Source organism: Garra rufa, chromosome 7 (genome assembly GCF_049309525.1).
Source record: "Garra rufa chromosome 7, GarRuf1.0, whole genome shotgun sequence".
NCBI lineage: Eukaryota > Metazoa > Chordata > Actinopteri > Cypriniformes > Cyprinidae > Garra > Garra rufa.
The window spans coordinates 48,152,979-48,177,072 of NC_133367.1; the positions used below are offsets into that span (position 1 = coordinate 48,152,979).

General features: G+C 38.3%; 1 protein-coding gene and 1 pseudogene across 1 annotated transcript in view; both read left to right on the forward strand.

Annotated features, from left to right (window-relative positions):
- LOC141338208 (uncharacterized) overlaps positions 1 to 11,517 on the forward strand; it is a 144,492-nt gene extending 132,975 nt beyond the window's left edge. Inside the window, exons 3-4 of the mRNA XM_073843757.1 lie at positions 8,173 to 8,639; positions 11,420 to 11,517. Of these exons, the coding sequence (XP_073699858.1) occupies positions 8,173 to 8,639; positions 11,420 to 11,517 (565 nt within the window). The remainder of the gene's footprint in view (positions 1 to 8,172; positions 8,640 to 11,419) is intronic.
- A 948-nt stretch (positions 11,518 to 12,465) lies between these two features.
- Positions 12,466 to 15,790, forward strand: LOC141338209 (zinc finger BED domain-containing protein 4-like; annotated as a pseudogene).
- Positions 15,791 to 24,094: the final 8,304 nt, after the last annotated feature.

Consider the following 24,094-nt stretch of genomic DNA (forward strand, 5'->3'; position numbering starts at 1 on the left):
GGGAATTCCCGACAATAAACAAATAACCGTTTACATGTTTAGGACGTTTGCTTTGTGAAAATGAACACTGAGACTTCAGATATAAAAACGCTGACCTGTTATGTGATGTTTTCTCAATGAAATCGTATCATTTCCTATTCATTCAATAGAATGTATGCGAGTACTAGGGAATACTAATATGGCGGCGCGGTGACTTCATATTTATGACGTCATGAGCAATCCAGTTCTCTATTATAGATCAGTGGTTCTACCCTTAAAAATGTCTCCATGAGCTCTGCACCATCTTGACTAGCTGGCTAAATCGTGAGACAGCCTCATTCAAAATATTTCATTGTCCTTCCTTAGAAGGCCAACTTCCCTCATCTCATCATCAGAATCCCAGATATTCCCCTCCCAAGTGGATGGGTCCCACGCTTCTGCATTTGCGGTAGCTACAAACACTCGTATCTTACGTACATCTGGTCTACGTTTCTTTTTGGCATTAACTTTGGCTACCTGAAGAGCAGCGTTTCCTGCCACACCAGTCATTTGACCAAGACGCTGGTGCAGAATATCAGCTTGACCTTGAGCTAATGAGGCGCGCCTCACACCGAACGCATTTTTGCAGTTGGAGGCGCCTCTTTTGAATGGTTTTCTGTTGGCAGTGAGCTTTCTGTGCGCTACTTATGCACCCCGGCGCATCGCATTTTCGCCGCCTGCTGCGCCTCGCGTTTTTGCAGGAGCGCTCTGAGCGCCTGAAGTTGAAAAAAAATCAACTCTGAGCGGAAAAACGCCCAACGTCATTCGCGTTCTTTTCCATTGTCCAATCAAATGAATGGAGAGGCTAGGGATGGTTCGATACGTGTATCGGTACCGTTTGGTTCTCGGACAAATTCCAAATGGAAGTGATCATCCCTATCACCTTTGTGGGGGGACTTAGGGCACCTGCAGGTCATAATATAGTCGTTTGCAATGCACTTGGCGAAGGGAGCGATGTTATTTCCTCATTATCTTCAGCTGGGATGTTTACGTGACAACACAGCATGGTCTCTGTCAGCAGATGTCGCTGTCTTTTTATTGTTAGCATAACTAAGCGAATCTGCTTAGTGCTGACAGACGCGGGTGTGTTCGACTTGAAGCGGGGCAGCGCCACTTCAAGTTGAACACACCCGTGTCTGTCAGCACTAAGCAGATTCGCTTATTCCCCCTTACAAAGGTGATAGGGATGATCACTTCCATTTGGAATACGTCCGAGAACCGAACGGTACCGATACACGTATCGAACCATCCCTAGGAGAGGCGGGCCTTCTGTTGTAGTGATGAAAGTTTACTGTTGCTTAAAAAGTCCGGAGACTGCAAGAAATGGAGGAGAAACCTTTGGTGTCTATCGTGGGAAACCCAGAGCTGTATTATTTAGGGTTTCTGCTAATATGACAGTTTACTTAACAGCAAAAAACTAAGATTTAAGAGCGCTCGCGCTATAATCCTTTGATTTGACTGACAGGACAGCTGTTTTGGTCATTGCTTATCAACATAAAAAGACCGCAGCACACTGCTCTTTTATTGAAAGTCACCAAAAAAAGGCAGTGCTGTGGCATCGTGTTTTTAGAACTAAAAGACGCGTTCGGTGTGATCGGGGCCTATATGGCATCAGACATTTCTGTCATCATTGTTTCAATCTCTTTAGCTTTCTGATCTGCATGCTCATGCTGCTTTCTGTAAGAAGTTAACACGATCCACAAGCAGCTCTGCAAGCCCTTTAATGGATCCTTTTCCCGAGACAACAACCTTTCTCAAGAATTTCTCAACTTGATTTGGGTCTGTGTCCCTCAGCGCACCAGACCAACACTGAGGTAACCATCCGCCCTTTCTGAGTTCTCTGGCCACTGACTCATACAAAGTGTCATCCCACTCGAGAAGCACATCAGACTCGGGCTCCTTCCCTTTCTTACGAAACGTCTTTTCAAACTACTCTCAAAACACCTTTAAACCTTCTCTTGTCTAACACCAAAATCACTTTAACGTCTCACAAAATTCTTTTCATCCTGTTCGTGACGCCAATAATGTTTCAGTATGGTTTCTGTTTGTATCCAAAACTCAATGTGAGACCAGTGTGGTGTGTATCGACAAGAGGAGGTGCCAATAAAAGGTCCGTACACCATACTAATCAAGAAATACAACTGTTTATTTGATGTAAAATACAGCTGATCAGATTATAATGATAATAATCAATAATGAAGTCAATAATAATCAACAAGTAAAAGCAAGGATAGACAAAGCTGGATAGTTATATGCTAAACCCCAAGCAAAATAGGAAAATAAAGCCCATATTTACAACTCAGAGACGTGCCATCATCTCCACTCTCTAAGACTGGGGAGCCCGCTGCAGTCACCGTAGAAGACCAACACGTATGTCACAGAAATGCCGGGCGATGTGCACTAATCCCACGGCTGAAGAAGACCCATCTTACATACTTTAAATTTAGGTGCAGTGAAAGACAACCTCCAAGTGAGAGAGAGCATCAAGTTGATCAGGCTTGACCATCTCCCCACGTGGGTGCTAGGGATGCACCGAATATTCGGCCGCTGAAAATTTTCGGCCAAAAATGGCCCAAAAGTGCATTTTCGGTTTTCGGCCGAAAGACTTTTATCACCGCTGCCTGCAGGTGCTTGTCTGAAGCAACACTTCTGCGGTGTGGACTTATTTCAGTATATCTGAGAAAGAACCACGGATAGTGATTTGCAAAACTTGTATTGCCGAAATTTCAAGAGGGGGTGTGTCTGCAGCAGTGATGGGAGCAGAGATCGGCGCATTGCGTGCAGACAAATGTAGCTTTCAGTGAGTGAAAAACATTAGCTTTATGTTGGTGTTACTTCACAATATTTTAAAGATATGTCTTTTCTATATACTGTATTTTTATTAATATTTATGTTTTAAACCGTGGAGGTGAGCCAATGGATATCACACAACAAGCAACGTGAAAACTGCGCAATGTGAAAGTGAAAACTGATTTTCAGCATCTGACGTGCATTCTCTCAGAGACAATGAGAGACGATTATACTTCATATACTGATATTAATTTAGTCCCCTAATATTTTCCTTGTGCCCTGAATATGGTGGGAAACGTATAAAAAGAAACATATATTTTGCAAGTTTTGTTTCAGAAAATCGGTTCTTGAAATAAAGCTCTTAATTTTAATTGAAAACTGCAGTGTTATTAGGGTTTAAGAAAGTATTAATTATGATTTCAGGTCTTAAATGTGGGGACAGAAAGACAAGAAATGATGAAACTTCAAAAGGCTATCCATTGAATAAATCTGAGCGCTGCACGTTTCAAAGTCATTTGCTGCGCTGCTTTGTGTACCAGTCTGACAGCGCCTCCTGCTGGAAGAGAAACACGTAGACTTGTAAATGTGAATTTTTTTACAGTCTATGATGTGATGGATCCAGAAGATAATGTTAAAAAAAAATTAACGATTAAACAATTTAACCCTGGAGAACCCAAGAACCCTTTTCTTCTTTGGAAAATTATGAAGTATGCATTAAATTACTGCTATAAGTTCACTGAACACCAAAATATCCACTTTTTCAATTTATCCCTTTATTCTCTAATTTAGGATTAGGGCCAAATTTGACCCATTGGGCTTTAGGCGTAGCATATTAAAGAATCACAAAAACAAACAGTGTCAATGCAAACTATTTTAAATTTAGGAAAATAATCAGTCAACCACACAGCTACATTTAACAATGTTTTTTTTTTTGCTTTATTTGTTGCATGTTAGAACTGGATTTCAAATGTTCAAACACTTTGGCCAATGGAAACAAGAACACAAGGCCAAAATCACGACTGAAATAAACACCATGGGTCTTTGCTTATCCAAAAATCTGTTCTGCTAGAGAGAGGAACTCACACTAGACATTGTTGTAGTCTTTGCAACAATTTCTTTTTTTGTTGATGCAGAGAAGAACTGCGCATTTTTCACAGTGCATTTCAGTTTTGAGGTCCTGAAAAGGGAGCGGCCATACTCCCTGAAATGATATACTACTTTATTAGTCTCTGGCCCTGTACTACTGAGGTACCTTATTAAAATATATTATACAAATGAAATTATTTCAAGGTTTTATCCAAATACAGGACTGTCACCATTTTTCATCAAAGTCACTTAAAGAACCAATGGGTCATTTTTGACCCGACATTTTTTTAACCCATACACCCAGAGGGTCATTTTTGGCCCATCATTTTTTGAACTAGCTCAGAGTCCCTAATTCATCCAAAAAGAATATAAAACATACTTCTAGGCATTTTGCAAGCTAATACTAAATAGATTAACAAAAAATACACCATTTTACCAACCGCTGGTTTGCTGAGAAGACGATTTTGTTTGGGTAGGTTTCCAGCTCAACAAAACAGCATGTGGTAAGCCATCTTGTCAAGTAGGGGTAACTGCAGCCTGGAGCAATGGGCGTGCCGAAAGGTCAGGGCGTGCCAAAAGGTTTCTCATTGGTCTCGCCGAAAAGCAGGGGCGTGCCAAAAGGTTTTGCGAAAACTGCCTGCATGGTGCGGGTTACTGACGTCATCACCACGGCAAGTTTAGGTTATAGTTTCGCTATTTCCCTTTCCTTACTTCATAAATGATCTCAAAATTCTAACTTCATCTTTGTGTTCCCTTACGAGTAATGAGGCTATTAAACTAGTTTTTTTTTTTACTGAGTTTAGTGTATTATAATATTTTATAACCCTTTGCAAAGTCATGTAAATGTATTTTATTTATTATTTATTTATTTTTATTATTTATCTTATTGTAGTATTCTTTTATTTTGATTTTGTAACTCAAATTTGGTTACTACTATATATATATATATATATATATATATATATATATATATATATATACACACACCTTACAGTTGTGTCTGCCTTATGTACATGCAGTTGTATATTCAGACATTTCTGTTTTGGTTAATTTAAAGCCTGTTTGATTTGTACATTAATCAAAAACAAATTTCAACTATATTTAGGATGCAAAAGCTTCTTAACACAGTCACACTAGCTGTTCTTGGGTTAAAGTAAATTAAAAGTTGTATTTGTTAACATTAAAGCACTGTGAAGTGAACAAACAACAATGAAGAGCTGTATTTTTAATAACTAATGCTAACAAAGCTTAAAAATGCTGTAACAAATGTATTGTTCACAGTTAATGTTAGTTAATACATTCATTTTAACAAACAAAACCTATTGTAATATATTACCCTGAAAACAATGTTTTGCTTGATCCAGAAAACTAGTTCATAAAACACCACAGAATTGAAAAATGAGTCAAGTGTTTAGTAACTTTCTGCTAAATGACAATTCATTTAGCAAACAGACACAGCTTTATTCACATTTTTTTATTTAGTTTTGTTTTAAATTCAAGTAAACAAAAACATTTATTCATTTTGTAGTAGCAGTCCATTGAACAGAAGCCAGCAAACTCTTTGTCTGAATAGAAGGTTGTGAAGACCCCCTTCTTTCCATTGTCACTGTATCCAAAGGTGTTTTTGTAGACTATCCACAGTAAGCGCACCTGGTGAACTCAAACTCCACTCTGTGTTATTTCCTCACTTCTGGACTGACAGATTTACAGTCAACAATACCTACACAAGTAAAAAAAAAAAAAAAAAAACTCTGAATGAATGCAATAAACTTTCTATTTATTTTTTATCTGTATAACATTTAAAATAACAATGAGTAATATTTATAATAAGTAAAAAATTACACATTCAGGCCAGCATATTTAGATGTGCATTAACAGCAAAAATTTTAACAAAAGAAAGTAAAATATACACATATTGGCAAATATATACATCTGTGACATTTTAAGATGACTTTCAGAATAAAAAACTATATTTGATTGCTTTTATTCATTTTTATATATATATATATATATATATATATATATATATATATATATATATATATATGTATATATGTTTGTATGCACATTTTTTTACATTGTTTTTATATTAAACATTATGTTAACCTACTGTACTTGTAGTCTTCAACCTTATAATGATCAACAACAGTAACGTTAAACTAATTACTAAAAGCTAGTAAGATATAACGCAAAGTAATTTGCATTAGAACAAACTATTGTAATATAACTACGTTATATAAAGCATAGATAAACATATGATGAATTACACTTACCACCACAATCTTCTCTTGACTAAAGGAAATTACTTAATGCTGATTGGCCGCCTTCTTCTTAAAGTTTGTTTGGCGGTTTGCAAGCCAACTGAAAAGTGCTTTACCGCCACCTGCTGGACTGGAGTGTGGAACAAAAGTTTAACGCTGATTGGCCAATACAGTAAAAGCGAGACCAATGAGAAACTTTTCGGCACGCCCATTGCTCCAGGCTGCAGTTACCCCTGTCTCCATCTTGTTACTACCACTCTGGCACTTGTGAGTTCAATATTCATCCACTAGGTGTCTCTATGCAGAGGCCAGAAGTGGCACTCTGGGCTTTTGAAGTTAAATTTACCAAATTTGTTTTTGTTTGTTCATTTGAACCCGTGGGTTCTCCAGGGTAAAATATATGTATGTTAAGTAATATAATACTTGATTGATAATAATTGTTTAAATTAATATAATTGATTTATTCTTTGAAACTTTAATATTAATGTATGCAATTGCAATGCCTTGATTCTAGTAAGATTAGTACACAGTCATAGCCATAAATGCAATGGTACTAATAATTGGCATAATTCTTTCGGTGTTTCGGCCAAGAATTTTCATTTTGGTGCATCCCTAGTGGGTGCACATCATCCTAATTTCAAGAAATGATGGTCCGCCACTGGTTATTTCAAAAACCCGTAGCCATACCCTCACGCCCATAAAGCGTCATAATAAACTGTTTGTTCTAAACTAGTGATAAAACTTATCTATCTGAAGGCAGAGGCCGACACTTTCCCAGGAGACCAGATGTTCTAGGAGAATAGCGGTACTGAGTTGCACCAGTCATTCTCCTTGAAGCCCCCTCCCTCCTTTCATATTGTTTATCTCCGTTGAGCGCATAGAAGCACACAGAAGCAGATAAAAATCATTTTTCATTTTTGGGTGAACTATCCCTTTAAATTAGCTTAATTCATTTTGGCTTTTTTAGCAACTTATATTTTTCATTCTTGTTTTGTTCTGAAAACTGTTTGAAATAGTCTATGGTCTAAGTTATTTATGAATGCATTAATGCAACCTGTGCTTATGTTTGTTTAACCAAAACTACAGTGCAACATTGATTGATAATAGTAACAGTAGACCTACATACTGGTATCTAAATATGATTTTATAATTTTATGGTATTATAGACCTACCACATTCTAAGAATCCAGTAAGATCCTAAACTAAAATTCCAGTAGGATTTGGTCACATTGTACTAATATGATGCTTAGTTTTACTTTAAATAAAGAACAAATCAATGTAACTGGACAGGACAAAGTAAAATTCCATTAATGGATCAGTCATTATTATTAGCATGCCTTATTGAGATATGTCTATAATTAGCTTCATCTCCTGGGCAAACTGCTTTTTAAATAAAGGGTTTAATGCCAGTTTAAAGGTTTTTGGGACATGACCTGAAGAAAGTGCAATTTTGTCAAGAGCAGCGTTTCTCAACTCTGGCCCTCAAGGTCTCCTGCAAACTTAAGTTTCAAATAGAGCTTTCTGCCTTTAGCATGTTCAGGTTTGTTTGATTAGGGTTGTAGCAAAACTCTGAAGGAAACAGGGTTTCAAGGACTTGAGTTGAGAATTTCCAGCAGGTGTATTTAGACAAGCAAACATGTTTTTGCATTTTGATACATACCTAAATGTTTTGATGTCTGTTGTATTGTGCCATTAAGCTGGGGATAACTTTTGTTTGTTTTTTCACCTTAGACCTAATGGCATTGAAAAAAGAGAAGGAAGTACTCAGTGACACTGAAGAGAAAGATCAACTCGAGAATCTTCATGATTTCACAAGTGTAAAAAAATCTTTTAGATGTTCACAGACTGAAAAGATTTCCAGACGAAAAAAAGCTCAAAAGACTGGAACAACTAGAAGTGATTACACTTGCTTTTGGTTTGGAAAGAGTTTCAATCAACAAGAAAACATTAAAGTCCACATTGGGGAGACTCCTTACACCTGCCAACACTGTGGAAAAAGTTTCACTCATAAAGGAAGCTTTGACAGGCACACAAGAATTCACACTGGAGAAAAACCTTACACCTGCCAGCAATGTGGAAAAGGTTTTTCTCAACATTGGAACCTTGTCACCCACCTTAGAACACACAATGGAGAGAAGCCTTACACCTGCAAACAGTGTGGAAAAAGTTTTACTAATAAAGCTAGCCTTGACTGGCACATGACTGTTCACACTGGAGAGAAGCCTTGCACCTGCAAACAGTGTGGAGAACGTTTTACTAATAAAGCTAGCCTTGACTGGCACATGACTGTTCACACTGGAGAGAAGCCTTGCACCTGCAAACAGTGTGGAGAACGTTTTACTAATAAAGCTAGCCTTAACTGGCACATGTCTGTTCACACTGGAGAGAAGCCTTACACCTGCCCTCAGTGTGGAAAGAGTTTCCATCAACATGGAAACCTTACCATCCACATGAGAATTCACACTGGAGAGAAGCCTTACACCTGCCAACAGTGTGAAAAAAGTTTCACTCATAAAGGAAGCCTTAACTGGCACATGAGAGTTCACTTCACATGAAACCCCCTGCAAAGCAAGTAGAATTGTCAAAAGCCTTATTCGGGCGGGACTAGTTTTCTAAACTACGTTTGAGATTCTTATCACCTAATGTCTGCAATTATTATGTATCAATTTGGTGGAACTAACTTCTCCATGTTTATTACAGAGGTGGAAGGGTCTGTTTTGTACATCTGGGAGTTGCAGAGATCAAGTGCTCATGTATGCGTTGCGTATAGTCAGATTGATTATCATAGTATAAACACAGTTTTACTACAAATATGTGAAGCTGTATGGCTAGTATAGCAAAACCATGGTTACCTCTCTGTCGTTCATTTCCACGTTGGGAGCCCAAACACCTCTGATATCTTTGAGAAAAGGCCAATGAAATTGGGTGTGCAGATTTTGCATAGCTAGCCCCGCCCAGGATATCCGGGTATAAATAGGCCATCGTGTGATCTGCTTATTCGTTCTATTCTTCTGAGCTGAGAAGGCTCGCTTCCTTGACACCCCCATCTCCCAGGTTGGCCTCTTTGGCGATACTGTGGAAGAATTTGCACAAGAGTTTTCCACAGTAAAGAAGCAGACAGGGGCCATTAAGCACATCCCCCCCCCCCTCCGGAGCATAATGGGTGAATATCCCCCCAGTGTGTCACAAAACCTTCAGCCCTTGGGAAGACATTTCATTTCTACGGCCAGGGGTTCCCTTAGAACAAGAGTCGAGATGCATCTTGGTGTGGACAGGCTTCACTGGCATATCAGATGCCTAGAGTTGTTGACCGTATTCTTGGCTCTGAAGAGGTTCCGACCTTTGGTTCAGGGCAAGCATGTGTTGGTCCAGACAGACAACACAGCGACGGTAGCGTACATTAACCACTAAGGCGGTGTCTGCTCCGTTCGCATGTCACAACTAGCCTGCCATCTCTTGCTTTGGAGTCAGCACAGAGTCTCTACATGCCACCTATATTCCGAGCAAACTCAATCGTGTAGCCGATGTGCTCTCACGGCAGACTTAGCTTCACGGAGAAGCTGAGTCCAGCTGATTTGGAATCGATCTGTTTGCCTGGTCGGAATCCACCCACTGCCAGTTGTGGTTTGGTCTGACCGAGGCCCCCTTCGGCACAGATGCACTGGCACACAGCTGGCCCAGGGGCCTACTCAAGTATGCCTTTCCCCCAGTGAGCCTCATAGCACAAACCTCTGTGCAAAGTCAGGGAAGCCAGGGAACAGCTCCTGCCAGTGGCTCCCTACTGGGACGACAGGACCTGGTTCTCAGAGCTGGCGCTCCTATCTTTGGTCCCTTGATGTGACCAGGAGGATTTGAGAGATCTCCCACCTGCCGTGGTAAACACCCTTGTAACGGCTAGAGCTCCCTCTATGAGGCGGCTGTATGGCTCAATATGGCACAAATTTACAGACTGGTGTGCTTCCCAAAGGAAGGACCTACGTAGATATGGCATTGGAACTGCGCTATCCTTCTTCCAAGAAGGCCTTGCCAGGCACTTCCACTTGATCTGGTGGAAGGCAGATCGGTGGGGAAGCATGATCTGGTTATCAGATTTCTCAGGTGCCTGAACCCCCCTTGCACCTCATCCCCTCTTGGGATCTGTCTGTGGTCCTCTAGGGCCTACAGTAGCATCCATTTGAGCCTCCGCAATCAGTTGACATCAGTGCTCTCAATAAAGATGGTCCTGGGGCTGGATTCACGAATATCTTCGTAAGAAATAAATTAAGAAATTTCTTAAGATAAGTCTTAAGAATATTGTAATTTTTTTTTCTTAAGAAAAAAAAAGATACATCTGAGTGAATACATGGTTGAAGACGCATTTATAAACACTTCAACGTCTTTTTTGCGGTTTCTGCAGATTATCCTAATAATCATAAGCACGCATATTTTCGTCATGAGCTTGACTGGCGCTTCATGTTTTTAATGCGCCGTGTTTTTGAACCGTTACTTTTAAAGGGTCTGTCTTAAGCTTTGGCGATCAGTTTTATTCACTTTTGTGTTGTTTTTGTTCCCTCGTCTGAATGAACGCTTAAGGTATGTGTGTGCGCTGCTACAGCAAACGTGTCCTGCACATATGCGCTAAATACAGCCAAAGATTGTCGTATTTATCGGCCAAGTAAAATAAAAAAAGTTTAATTAAATCTCCCTATCTGACTCGATTTTGTAGAGATGCTACTAAGTTTTGATGTCGGCAAAAAGTAGGTCATAGCCTACATAGGCTATTCATGACCGATCATTGTTTACATTATCAGTCATTGCTGTCACTTCAGCGAACTCGTGCTCATCTAATAGTCCTTATGTGTATTATATGTAGCTAGTAGTGTTGCAATGCTTAAATATAACAGTTAATTTGAAATAACCCAATACATTCATTAAGTAATTCTTACTATTTGGGATTTAAGACACGTCTCTGGCTATCCTATCTTTAAGAAGTTATTTACGATGGTTTTTAAGTAGATTCTTTTCAAGAATTTTAATTTTCTTAATTTTTGTCTTAAGAACAATCTTAAGTAAATAGATAAGAATATTCTTAAGACGATTTATTTGGGAATACAAAATATATCCTTAACTTTTTCTTATTTTAAAAAATAAGAAGAAAATGGCAGTTAAGAAGAAATTTCTTCTAAAGAATGTTTCGTGAATCTGGCTCCTGGTTGCGCTCACATTGGTTAAAAGAGTGGGAAGTTCCTAGGAAGGTGACCCCAACCTGTCCATGTTATGTCCAGTCCGTGCCCTGCGCATCTACATGGACCGTACTCAGGACTTTAGAAGTTCTGACCTTTCAGAGGACAGCAGAAAAGGGAAGGCTGTCTCCAAACAATAGATCTCGCACTGGGTTGTGGAAGCGATCCGGTCGGCCTACCAGGCCATAGGCTTACCCTGCCCTTTGGAAGTAAGAGCCCATTAATCCAGGGGAGTCGCTGCCTCTGCAGCCCTAGCGAATAGGGCCTCTCTAACAGACATCTGTAGAGCTGCAGGTTTGGCAACACCAAACGCATCTGCAAGATTCTATACCTTTCGAATGGCACCGGTATCTTAACACAAGAGTCCTAAACGCAAGCTCTGGGACTCAGGAGGCTGGCACGGTGTATCCGGGGTATGGCCGGCTATGGAAAATCTGCACACCCAATTTCATTGGCCTTTTCTCAAAGATATCAGAGGTGTTTGGGCTCCCAAGAGCGACCCCTAGCGTTGTAACATTCAACACAAAATCTCCGTTCCCTCCATCAGGGAACAATTGGGTTAATGTGTGGTTACTTTAGTTTAACTTTTTTTATTTGTAGTAATACCATGTTTAATTTATTATATTTATAAATGTACATATGTAATTAAAACGTTATGTAATTGAGTGCAGAAATGAGTGCAAGCAATCTTACCTAATGCTGATATTACAGTAGTTTATGTGATCTGGCTCTTGATTTTATTATAGTTATTTTTTTTTTTTTCTTTGCTGGGAGGCAAACATATCAAAAATGTGCATCATCTACGGTAATTCATATTGGCCAAAACACACAAGGAAATGCACGGTAAAAAATATTGTCAGCAATCACAGACATTCGCATTCGGACGGGATTTTCTCAAAGGATCACTGAGTTTGCTGAAAAACAGTAAGAGTATGTGCAATTGAAGCATGAATTTGTGTAATGGCTTCTACTACACGTGGGTTTCATTATATGATGATGCGTAAAACAGTTTTTAAAAAGTTGTATCTCTGTTATGAGTTAAACGTTTATGATTGTGTGATGTTGAATCTGTTTACCTTTAATGATCCATGAGAGGTCTGAATGTATTTTCTGTTGTATTAATGTTCATTGTTCCAGTATGCAATAATTGATGGTGTCTGTTATACTTTGATACAGAAACTGAGAAGCTGAAAGTAAACCACATGAAAATCACATCACGATGTAAGGTCTCTTATTATTGACACACCACGCAGAAGAGAATCCACTACAATTGCAAAGCAGTCCAAACATACAAATTAAGCTAATTTATTGGCACACAATTGAAAATAATCCACTGCATCAGTGGCTCAGATTGTGTGAGTTTATTACTGTGACCAAAAACAAGAGTTACAAAGTTTAAATAGACATTTAATGACTAGCTGCTCTAGCAAGAGTATAAACATGGTGGACTGTGTGCAGCTCACTTAAGGTGGGATCTATGCTAATAGGGCAGAGAATGTTACCAGTGGGTGGGGTTTTTCCATACTATGACATCATCATAGGGAGTAAACTGGAACAGCCTGTTCTCAGGCAATGCTTCTGATTTATGGGAATTATAAAAAAGAAGTAGAGGGAATTTTACGATTATAGGGAGGTTCTTTACACACATTGTGGACACACATTAATGTTTAAACACCACATAAAGGTACAGTCCTGCCCACTAATATGACCAACAGATGAAAAAAATCTAAACCTGACGGCCTCTGTAAGAAATCTTATAATGGACCATGTTTTGGTCTTCAATCAGGACAATGATCCAAAATCAATGAAGAATAGGACGTCAGGGGGCTCAAAAGCCTCTTTGTGGCCTGCAGTGCTTAGCCATCCCTGTCCATACCTAGCCTATGGCCCCTTTTGACTAGAGATTGACCGATATATCGATTTCCCGATATTTAAGCATTTTACCATAATCAGTTATCGGTTTTGTAATATCGGGTTCACCGATAAACGCGCCATCTTGTGGACGTTTTGAGAATTACGCGCATTATTGCCATTGCAGCACCGCGTCTGAGGGGAAACTACAACTGCGTGCACAGGTAAAGTGTACTTGCTTTGCTATATTTAGTAAACTTTATTTAACAAAACAGCTATTAATGCACAAATTAGATGTGTTACATAAATGACTGTTATAGTTTATGCAACTTGGCTCTAAGAAATAAAGACAAACTCACAGAGTCACGCAAGATAATCCGTCAAATCCTGTCACAATAAAGACATAACTTTGCATGTATTAAATAATATACAGCCATGAATAAGCATATGTTGTAAATAAAAGCGCTGAATTTAATTTTCTCTCTGTTGTCTACATGCTCATTATTAGTCTCGTGAAGTCGGAGTCACGGATGCCCAGATAAACCGTCATGTCCTGTTCCAATACAGACGTAACTTGCCTGAATTAAATACAGTCACTAATGAGCGTCTATGCTCATCAATCGTCTCGTGAAGTTGCTTCCATTTTGCTGTTTACTCACCGGGTTGATGCTCATGAAATGCTCCAGCACAGCCACCGCATATAACTTTTTACAAGATACACTAAAACACCCCTTATTATATTAAAATTTATTATATAACCATCATTCCGCTAATAAACATCTCAAGAAATTGAATGCGCTTTGTCAGCACGCATTATATAATCTAGAACGACAAAAAGTTTTTTTTTTTTTCAAAAACGTAATTGTGATATATCAGAAATGCAATAAAAACGATGTTTTGTTTGTTATATTTGAATATTGCAGGATATTACTCAGTAAATTAACATTATCCAGCAAATTATTCTTCACTCTTTAGCCTATAAACAGCTTTATAAACCTAATAAAACTCTAGTTTAAAATGAAGTTACATTTCTGCAAAGTTGATATGACTCCTGTGCTTGAAGACAGACATTCTATATTTATTTTGCTCATTGGTAATGTTAGTGTTGCTGCTCATGCTTTTCGTAAAATATTTTTATTGTTGTAATATGAATATTAAATTGAACATGAAAGACTGCTAACATACAACACTTTTTTTTTCTTTTAAGATGTCCAAAATAAAAAAATAGACAGCCAAGTGAAGTATGGACTTACTTCACTCAGTCATTGCCAGGGCTGGCAGTTTGCAAAGAATGCCAAATGAATGTAAGCATGGGGTCAAAATCTAAAACAACAAAAAAATACCTCCAACCTGTGGACTCACCTAAAGATACATCACTCAACTATCTTTGAAGAGGCAAAGAAATAAAGAGATGCTGAAGAGGAAAATAAATTAAGCAACGTTCAAGCTTCTCTTCCTATGATGTTTGATAAGCAGGCAAAGTGGAAGACATCCGATGGCCGCTCAAAAACGCTGGACAGGATGATTACTGAAATGATTGCTACAGACAATCAGCCTTTCAGCTTTGTTGAAAATAAAGGTTTCCAGAGACTCATGGCTACTGCAGAACCAAGATATACTCTAAAGAGTGAGAAGTTCTACCAAACAGAGGTGTTCCCCAGTATTCACAACAGTATCGTTGAGAAGGTTAAAGCACTGCTTAAACCTGATAAAGCAGGTTATAACTTGGCTTTCACCACAGACTGCTGGTCTGGTACAACTGAATCCCTAATGAGTCTCACATGCCATTTTATTGATGATCAATGGATTCGCAGACAAGTAATTCTGAACACAAAAGCAATGACTGGATCACACACTGGGCAGTACATTAGTGAGATGTTCCTGGGAATGCTGGAAGAATGGGAATTTGACAAAGACAGAGTGGTTCTTGTTCTCAGGGACAGTGGTGCTAATGTTGTCAAAGGTATGAGAATTGCTGAACTGCCTGACATGAGCTGCAGTGCCCACATATTACAGCTTGTTGTCAATGATGGCCTCAACTCACAAAGAGCTGTCCAGAATATTCTATCAGTGCTGAGAAGCTGTGCTACCCATTTCAATCATTCACTGCTAGCCAAACAGCGTTTAGCAGTGATCCAGCAGGACCTTGGCCTACCTACACATTCCATCATTCAGGCTGTGCCAACCTGATGCAATTCCACCTTGCACATGCTGGTCAGAATGCTAGAGCAAAAAAGGGCTTTGAACGTATATGCCAGTGAGCATGGTGGGTTCTCTAGCCTGAGTGCTGAGCAGTGGAATATTGTCAGTGATATTATTGACACCCTTTCTCCAGTGGAAGAGGTCACTCTTGAGATGAGCCACTACGAAAGTTCAGCATCATGTATCATCCCATCTGTCAAAGTTCTGAAGATGTTGCTCAGAAGCCAAGGTCCCTCCTCTCATGGAATTAAAACAATGAGACAGGAGATGCTGGAGAGTCTCACCAGACGGTTTGCAAAAGTGAAGTTGCGGGGTCTAGCGTTAAAGGAGAGCTTCAGCAGTACCTTCTGGAACCAGTGATTGATAGAAGGATGAGCAAGCCACTTGAATGGTGGAAACAAAATGAGAAAAGGTTCCCCATTTTAGCTCCTCTGTCAAGAAAATTTCTTTCCCCCCCCACCTTCTTCAGTGCCCAGTGAGCGAGTCTTCAGTGAAGTCGGAGCCATTTATGAAAACAAACGTAGCAGGCTAACAGGGCAGAACGCTGAGAGATGTTTTCTACACTACAACCTAGTTCTGCTCAACTGGGAGTATTAAGCTGCATTAAAACAGCAATGTTATTTTTTTTTTTTCAGGTGGCTAAGAATGTTACCTTTTTTTTTTTTTTTTTTTACCTCATTGAAGATTTTATTTTTGACGAAAAACACTTTAGTTACAGTGCACTTGTATTTTTTGCACTTTGCACAGAGTTTTGATTTGTATGCAAGGAGGGAGTGATTGTTATAAATACAACGGTTTGTTCAGTTCAGTTGTGTTATAATCATTGTGTCAGAAACAGAAGTATAATAGTAAAAAAATATCGGTTATGATTATCGGTTATCGGGCACATAAACAAGTAAATAATTGGTATCGGTAATAAAAAAAATCAATATCGGTCGATCACTACTTTTGACGACTTGCCTGCATATTCTGAGAACGTCCACGCCACCTTTAGAATAAGTGGCTCATGTCATCCAAAAAGTGAGTGCGAGCCCTCACACCAACTATTTGTCCAATGGCAACTTTTTTAATTGAAAGATTCCCACAAACTACCTAACTGGCCTTACTGTAAAATAAGGTCCCATTTCTACTTTCTCTCAAGTTATATGAAATACTGCGTAGCCTAGCTTTATAATCAAATGTGGGTGAAACTGACCCGCGGACATCACATCAGTATATCCTCACTTTGCATGCATGTTAATGGACCTTAAGTCAGGTAGTATTTTTTTAATATACATAGTTAATGTGAGCTATCATTTCTGTTTTCAATTTATGTCTGAGAAAGTCTCTGTCAGTACTGAAAATAGTGTTGGAAAGCAAATTGTTTCCCCATTCTAGGGTAGTAAAACACCAACATAACAACCTATACCCAATAAATATATTTTATTTGGCACTGTACAGTTGGCTTGGTACAAAAGAAGTGTGGCAAAATGACCCACAGCCATCAAAATCGTTAGAAAATTATTGGTGTAGACTTCAAAATGCATCAGTGTATCCTCACTTTGCATGCATGTTCATGGACTTAAATTAGAAAGTCAAATTTCTCAAAGAAAAAGATAAGTTAGGTAGTATTTTGATAGCTCAGTTTTACCATTTATCCCTGAGAAAGTCTCTGTCAGTACTGAAAATAATGAGGAAGCTATTTGTTTTCTCTTTCCAGAGTAGGAAAACACCAACATAAGATATACCAAAAACATACAGGTCCTTTTAAAAAAATTTGCATATTGTGATAAAGTTCATTATTTTCTGTAATGTACTGATAAACATTAGACTTTCATATATTTTAGATTCATTACACACAACTGAAGAAGTGCAAGCCTTTTATTGTTTTAATATTGATGATTTTGGCATACAGCGCATGAAAACCCAAAATTCCTATCTCAAAAAATTAGCATATTTCATCCGACCAATAAAAGAAAAGTGTTTTTAATACAAAAAAAGTCAACCTTCAAATAATTATGTTCAGTTATGCACTCAATACTTGGTCGGGAATCCTTTTGCAGAAATGACTGCTTCAATGCGGCGTGGCATGGAGGCATCAGCCTGTGGCACTGCTGAGGTGTTATGGAGGCCCAGGATGCTTCGATAGCGGCCTTAAGCTCATCCAGAGTGTTGGGTCTTGTGTCTCTCAACTTTCTCTTCACAATATCCCACAGATTCTCTATGGGGTTCAGGTCAGGAGAGTTGAGCACAGTAATACCATGGTCAGTAAACCATTTACCAGTGGTTTTGGCACTGTGAGCAGGTGCCAGGTCGTGCTGAAAAATGAAATCTTCATCTCCATAAAGCTTTTCAGCAGATGGAAGCATGAAGTGCTCCAAAATCTCCTGATAGCTAGCTGCATTGACCCTGCCCTTGATAAAACACAGTGGACCAACACCAGCAGCTGACATGGCACCCCAGACCATCACTGACTGTGGGTACTTGACACTGGACTTCAGGCATTTTGGCATTTCCCTCTCCCCAGTCTTCCTCCAGACTCTGGCACCTTGATTTCCGAATGACATGCAACAGTCCAGTGCTGCTTCTCTGTAGCCCAGGTCAGGCGCTTCTGCCGCTGTTTCTGGTTCAAAAGTGGCTTGACCTGGCGCCTGTATACGGTGGCTCTTGATGTTTCTACTCCAGACTCAGTCCACTGCTTCTGCAGGTCCCCCAAGGTCTGGAATCGGTCCTTCTCCACAATCTTCCTCAGGGTCCGGTCACCTCTTCTCGTTGTGCAGCGTTTTCTGTCACACTTTTTCCTTCCCACAGACTTCCCACTGAGGTGCCTTGATACAGCACTCTGGGAACAGCCTATTCGTTCAGAAATGTCTTTCTGTGTCTTACCCTCTTGCTTGAGGGTGTCAATGATGGCCTTCTGGACAGCAGTCAGGTCGGCAGTCTTACCCATGATTGCGGTTTTGAGTAATGAACCAGGCTGGGAGTTTTTAAAAGCCTCAGGAATCTTTTGCAGGTGTTTAGAGTTAATTAGTTTGTTCAGATGATTAGGTTAATAGCTCGTTTATAGAACCTTTTCATGATATACTAATTTTTTGAGATAGGAATTTTGGGTTTTCATGAGCTGTATGCCAAAATCATCAATATTAAAACAATAAAAGGCTTGAACTACTTCAGTTGTGTTGTAATGAATCTAAAATATATGAAAGTCTAATGTTTATCAGTACATTACAGAAAATAATGAAATTTATCACAATATGCAAATTTTTTTAGAAGGACCTGTATATTTTATTTAGGTCTGTACAGCTGCCATGGTACAAAAAAAGTGGGTCAAACTGACCCACGAACATCAAAATTGTCAGAAAATGATTTGTGTACACTTTGCATGTATTTCATTGTTCCTAAATGAGAAAAGTCACTAAATGTCAAGAATAAAATCACAGATTAATGGTATTTCCGACAGCTCAAAAATCTAAATGGAACATAATAAAGGGTTAACTGTATATGAAAAACAGAGCTAAATGTGACACTTCTGGTGAGCTTTGTATGTGCTATACTGAAATATAAAGTAATAAAAATAGTATTCAAAATTTTGGGAAAAACACTGCTAAGCATCATTGGCCAACCAGTTTTGAGCTACATAGTGATAGCTGCTGGCTATCAAGTAGGGATGGGACGATATACCTACCTCCCGATTCGATACGATACCGATACTTGGGTGCCGATACGTTATGTATTGCGATTTTTTTAAGAATTCCAATTCTACAAGTATTGCGATTCGATATTGTAATGTGTTTAGATTTTGTTTTTTCTCTCTAGACCATTATGGAAAAATGTGAATAGTACACAATATATACACAATAAAAAAAAAAACATGTTAGCATTTTTCCTGTTTTATTTCAGTTTATAACAAACTAAATATTTCAGCATAAACAAACAGCCACTAAATGTCCAACAGAACAATACTTCTTGAAATAAAATTCCTTTTAATAAAGTGCTCAAACTAGAAACATTAATAAAATAAAATGAAGAGTCCATAATAGCTTTTTCAATTTTTCGTGTTTGCTAGTAAGAGATGTGACATCATGTAACCGATACAACACATCGCCCTCTGCTGAAATAAAAGACGTAACTTTCGTCCGCCTCGTTTGTAAGTAAGTGATAAAATAAAGCAATGTATTTAATATGAATTAATATCGATTCTGGTGTAAAAAAAAAATCAATTTTAAAATCGTAAATAAAAAAATCGCGATAGGTGAATCGATTTTTTGTCCTATCCCTACTATCAAGGTATGTTGTTTTCATATTCATATTTATTTACATTCACTTTTTTACTTTACTGCAGGGTGGTGATACATGGATGAGTTAATAACAACAGGTATCTGCAAGAAAAGAAACTACATGATTAGATTCCTTGCAGGATTACTTATTTACTGAAAATATAAAACAAGTTTTGCACCCATTACCTAGTACTTTTCACACTTCCACTTCATATATATTGACAATGATAAACAAATAAACAATTATTTGAATTTACTGAGTAAAATTTTACTCAAAGTCCAATTAAACTGGATTTTTAAGATCATACTGATGATTGGCCGTAAGGTCCAGGATGTGCAGTTGCAACCTTTGGAAAAATGCACATGTCCTGTTATGCCTTGTTACTGTGAAATGCCATATATGCAGTGACACTGGCAGGTAATTTCAGTTTTACTTCAAATGGAGTAGGACAAATAAGTTTAACTTGCTAAAGTTTGCTATTAGAGACACTGCTGCTGAGAGTAGTATGTAGCTGCAGACTCGGAGCCTGCTGCATCGACAGTCCCGCACCCAGAGACCCGCATTCTCAGACCCCTCGTTTTTCGAGACAGCGCCACCTTTCAAATTGGATCGGATAAACACATGGATAAACACGTGAAGAACCGAAACACGGTGAGTATCGTCAATTTTATTCAATGATTTCTTTTTTAATAAAACTACTTTATAGCTCATCGATACACCAACATATGAACAGTCTATTTAATATTTGTAATGATAGTTTGTAACAAAATTTGAGCCGTTAATGTATGTTTTTTCGCTTTTTCCCCCCGAAAATATTTTGATAGCTAACGTTACTGAAATGGTCATTTTTCACCATTTAAAGATTAGCATTCCTAAATGACTCACCCAGGGCTGTGATCATTGTCAACTTCAACATTGTCAATTGATTATCCAATATGCTCTTTAGCTATATTTTTAATGGTTATGCCAATTATTCATTGATGGCTTGTGTATATATAAAACAACACTTTTTGTTTGCCCCGCAGGATGTTCTCAATGGGAAACCATCAAAGTGGTTCCCCCTAAAGCCACGTGTGCCAATCTTCATGGACAGGTAGCAGCAGTGTGCCATTCTTTTTGAACACCTCAAAGCTCTGCTACACAATTGTAAAACTCAACTGAACTTCACAAATGAAGTGGAGTTCATTTTTAGTTTTCTTTTTCCTGAGGTAGGCCCACACATGTTTGTCAATTGGATTGTTTCTATTATTGCCATATATGAAATGTTTTATACATTAATTAATTAATGTATTTATTTATATGGACAGGCCATCATTCATGGCCTATGTGAACTGCAGGCATTATCCTGGCAGGAGGCTGAGGAGGTGTTCCTTCGTGGCCCTACTTATCACCCTAGGTATGCTTGTAATTTGCATTTGCAAAAAAAATATTATTATTACACAATATTTTCGACAATGGCATTCATATTTTATTTTAGTGAAGTTGAGGAATTTAACCGGGTGATTGCAAAAAGAATGAGAAAAGAAGCAACATTTGCCTCCCAGAAAGTAATTATTTTACCTTATGCATTTACATTACATTTTACATTTATTCATTTAGCAGACGCTTTTATCCAAAGCAACTTATAAATGAGGAGTTTTTTTAATGCAATTGAAGATGAAAATAAAGTCACTAACACAATTCTTTCTTCCTTTTTTCTTTGCTTTGTCCTGTTTACAGCAAGATGACAGTGATTAAGGTGATTCACATTCAAAATATCAAAAAACAGGTTTTGTAATGTTAGCATGGTATAATGTTAATTAGACCATTATATGTTGAGCTGAAAGAAAAACATGGAATTTGAAACATTGTACAAAAACAAACTAAAACATTGTAGCAATATAATGTCACATAATATTTTTCAGATGATAGTTCAATTTGTATTTGTATCGGTTGCATCAGTAATTTCCTTTCAATTACACCCACGCTCAAAAAAATAAATACTGGGTAATTAGTTAGAGAACACAATGATTTTTTTTAATGATTTTTTTTAATGATTTTTTTGGCAGGGAACGCAAATATTTATTTGGATAACTTTAAATAAAAAGAGACCGTAATATTGCATTCTAATGTTTTCAATGGCATTTGGATGAGGGTGTTATACGATCTTCCGAACAGCAGGAGGCGCTGTCTCGAAAAACGAGGGGTCTGAGAATGCGGGACTCTGGGTGCGGGACTGTCGATGCAGCAGGCTCCGAGTCTGCAGCTTGATAATGTTGGCTGCTGAACACCATTGAGAGGGGAAAAGTACGGTGGCCGAGAGAGGTCAATGCGCTCCAAACAAGAAAACACATGCAAACAGAAAAAATGACAACAAATTAAGAAAACATCTTCATCAGTTTGACAACACAGGCGCTGCAAATCCTCGCAACGCAAACACAAATACGGAAACGCGCTGCAAATTCTCACAACACAACCAAACTCAGAAACGCGCTGCGAACACACGAACGCGCTGCAAACTAACAAACGCGCTGCATATAGCACGGTCCACAACGGAAATGTTTCAGGGGGACCTCAAAAAGTGACGAACTCATCTGGGACCTGATTATTTATATCACTATATTACCCTGATTATATATATCACTATCACCTTTAAGTGATACTATACTATCACTAAAAGGTGATAGTTCACCGATAACACCTCTGCTCTGACCAACAGCCACTGAACAAATAATCAGGTCCCAGATGGGTTCGTCACTTTTTGAGGTCCCCCTGAAACATTTCCGTTGTGGACCGTGCTATATGCAGCGCGTTCGTGTGTTCGCAGCGCGTTTCTGAGTTTGGTTGTGTTGTGAGAATTTGCAGCGCGTTTCCGTATTTGTGTTTGCGTTGCGAGGATTTGCAGCGCCTGTGTTGTCAAACTAATGAAGATGTTTTCTTAGTTTGTTGTCGTTTTTTCTGTTTGCATGTGTTTTCTTAAGTTTGCAGCGCGTTGACCTCTCTTGGCCACCGTAGAAAAGACTCCTTTCACAGATGCTTAATTTCTGCATATCAATAATTAAAACCTCCATTACTAGCTCTAAAATGATATTCTGAAATTAGGGGTATGTAAGAAAGTATTTCTATAAGAAAAGGGGCTTAAAGAACAAAACCTGAAAAATGCCTTGAAATAAAATGACTTGAATTATTGTGTTGGCTTAAAACACATGCTAATATTCTATTTAAATAACCAAGACTACAAATTTGTGGGCTTTACACTTACAACAAATGGAATGAGAAGAAATAAATAGTTGTATCGTAACTTGCAGTGTTCGTTGGTTCTTTGTGAAGTGTCAACACCCTTAGAGTAACTATTTCCATTAGATATGCGTATCTGAGGGGTTCGGCTGACATAAAGATTTGGGAAGCCCTGAACTGACGCATTACTCACCTGTGGAGGAATACAGCAGGTGGCTTTACAGCCAAATGCTGACAGAAAGATGGAGATGAAAAACTCAAGGATGGTGCATACCAACAATACATAATAGGTGCCCCAGAAGAAGGTTTCATTACATTCGTGAGGGTTTTGGTCAGAGTATCTACCATGGTTGCATGAAAGGACAAATGACCCTGACCCCAAATCCAATGAAATGATAAAAATGGAAAAGCTTGCAGATAGAGCACTGAAAATGTGCATTCCAATTGAAGCTTTCACCTGTAGATAGAAAACATAACATTTAAAAAATAAACAAATAAAAATGCAGAATTCAGCACGAGTAAATCAGCACATTTCAGACTAGTCATTATATCATATACTTTTATGGCAGAAAATGAAGAAAGAAGAAATCAAGTACAGAAAATAAGTGCATGTTTCAGCACCTGCACCAGCAAATGTGGTGTAGCCTACATATCAAACACAAACCGGAGGCTGAATTAAGCTTTCGTTTTGCAGCAATGCAGAGTGAACCTGTGATAATGTACTGAGAGCAGAGAGAAAGACAAATGATGAGACTTCTGTTGGAATATTTAACTTGATTATTATGAAACAACTGTATAATTGTTTCTTACGATGAGAGATCCCCAGTAAGGCAAGCAAATAATGGTAAAAATGGATTGTGTATAAAATGCTGACACAAAGCCCAACAGGAAGGTCAACAGACCAATCGTTATTTGGACAGCCTGTAAAAACAAGTGTCATTTACAAACCAAGTAAAACAGTATCAAATTTAATTTGTAGCAGTTATGGATTTATGATTAAACAACAAAAATATCTTGCTACTGTCATTGTATGAATGAGCAGTGGTGGAAAGAGTACTGAAAATTTATACTCACTTACAAGTACCGTTACATTGCTGAAATTGTACTCAATTACAAGTAAAAGTACTGGAGTTAAAAAAGTAATTAAGTAAAAGTACAAATTACTCTTCATAAAAACTACTCAGAGTACTA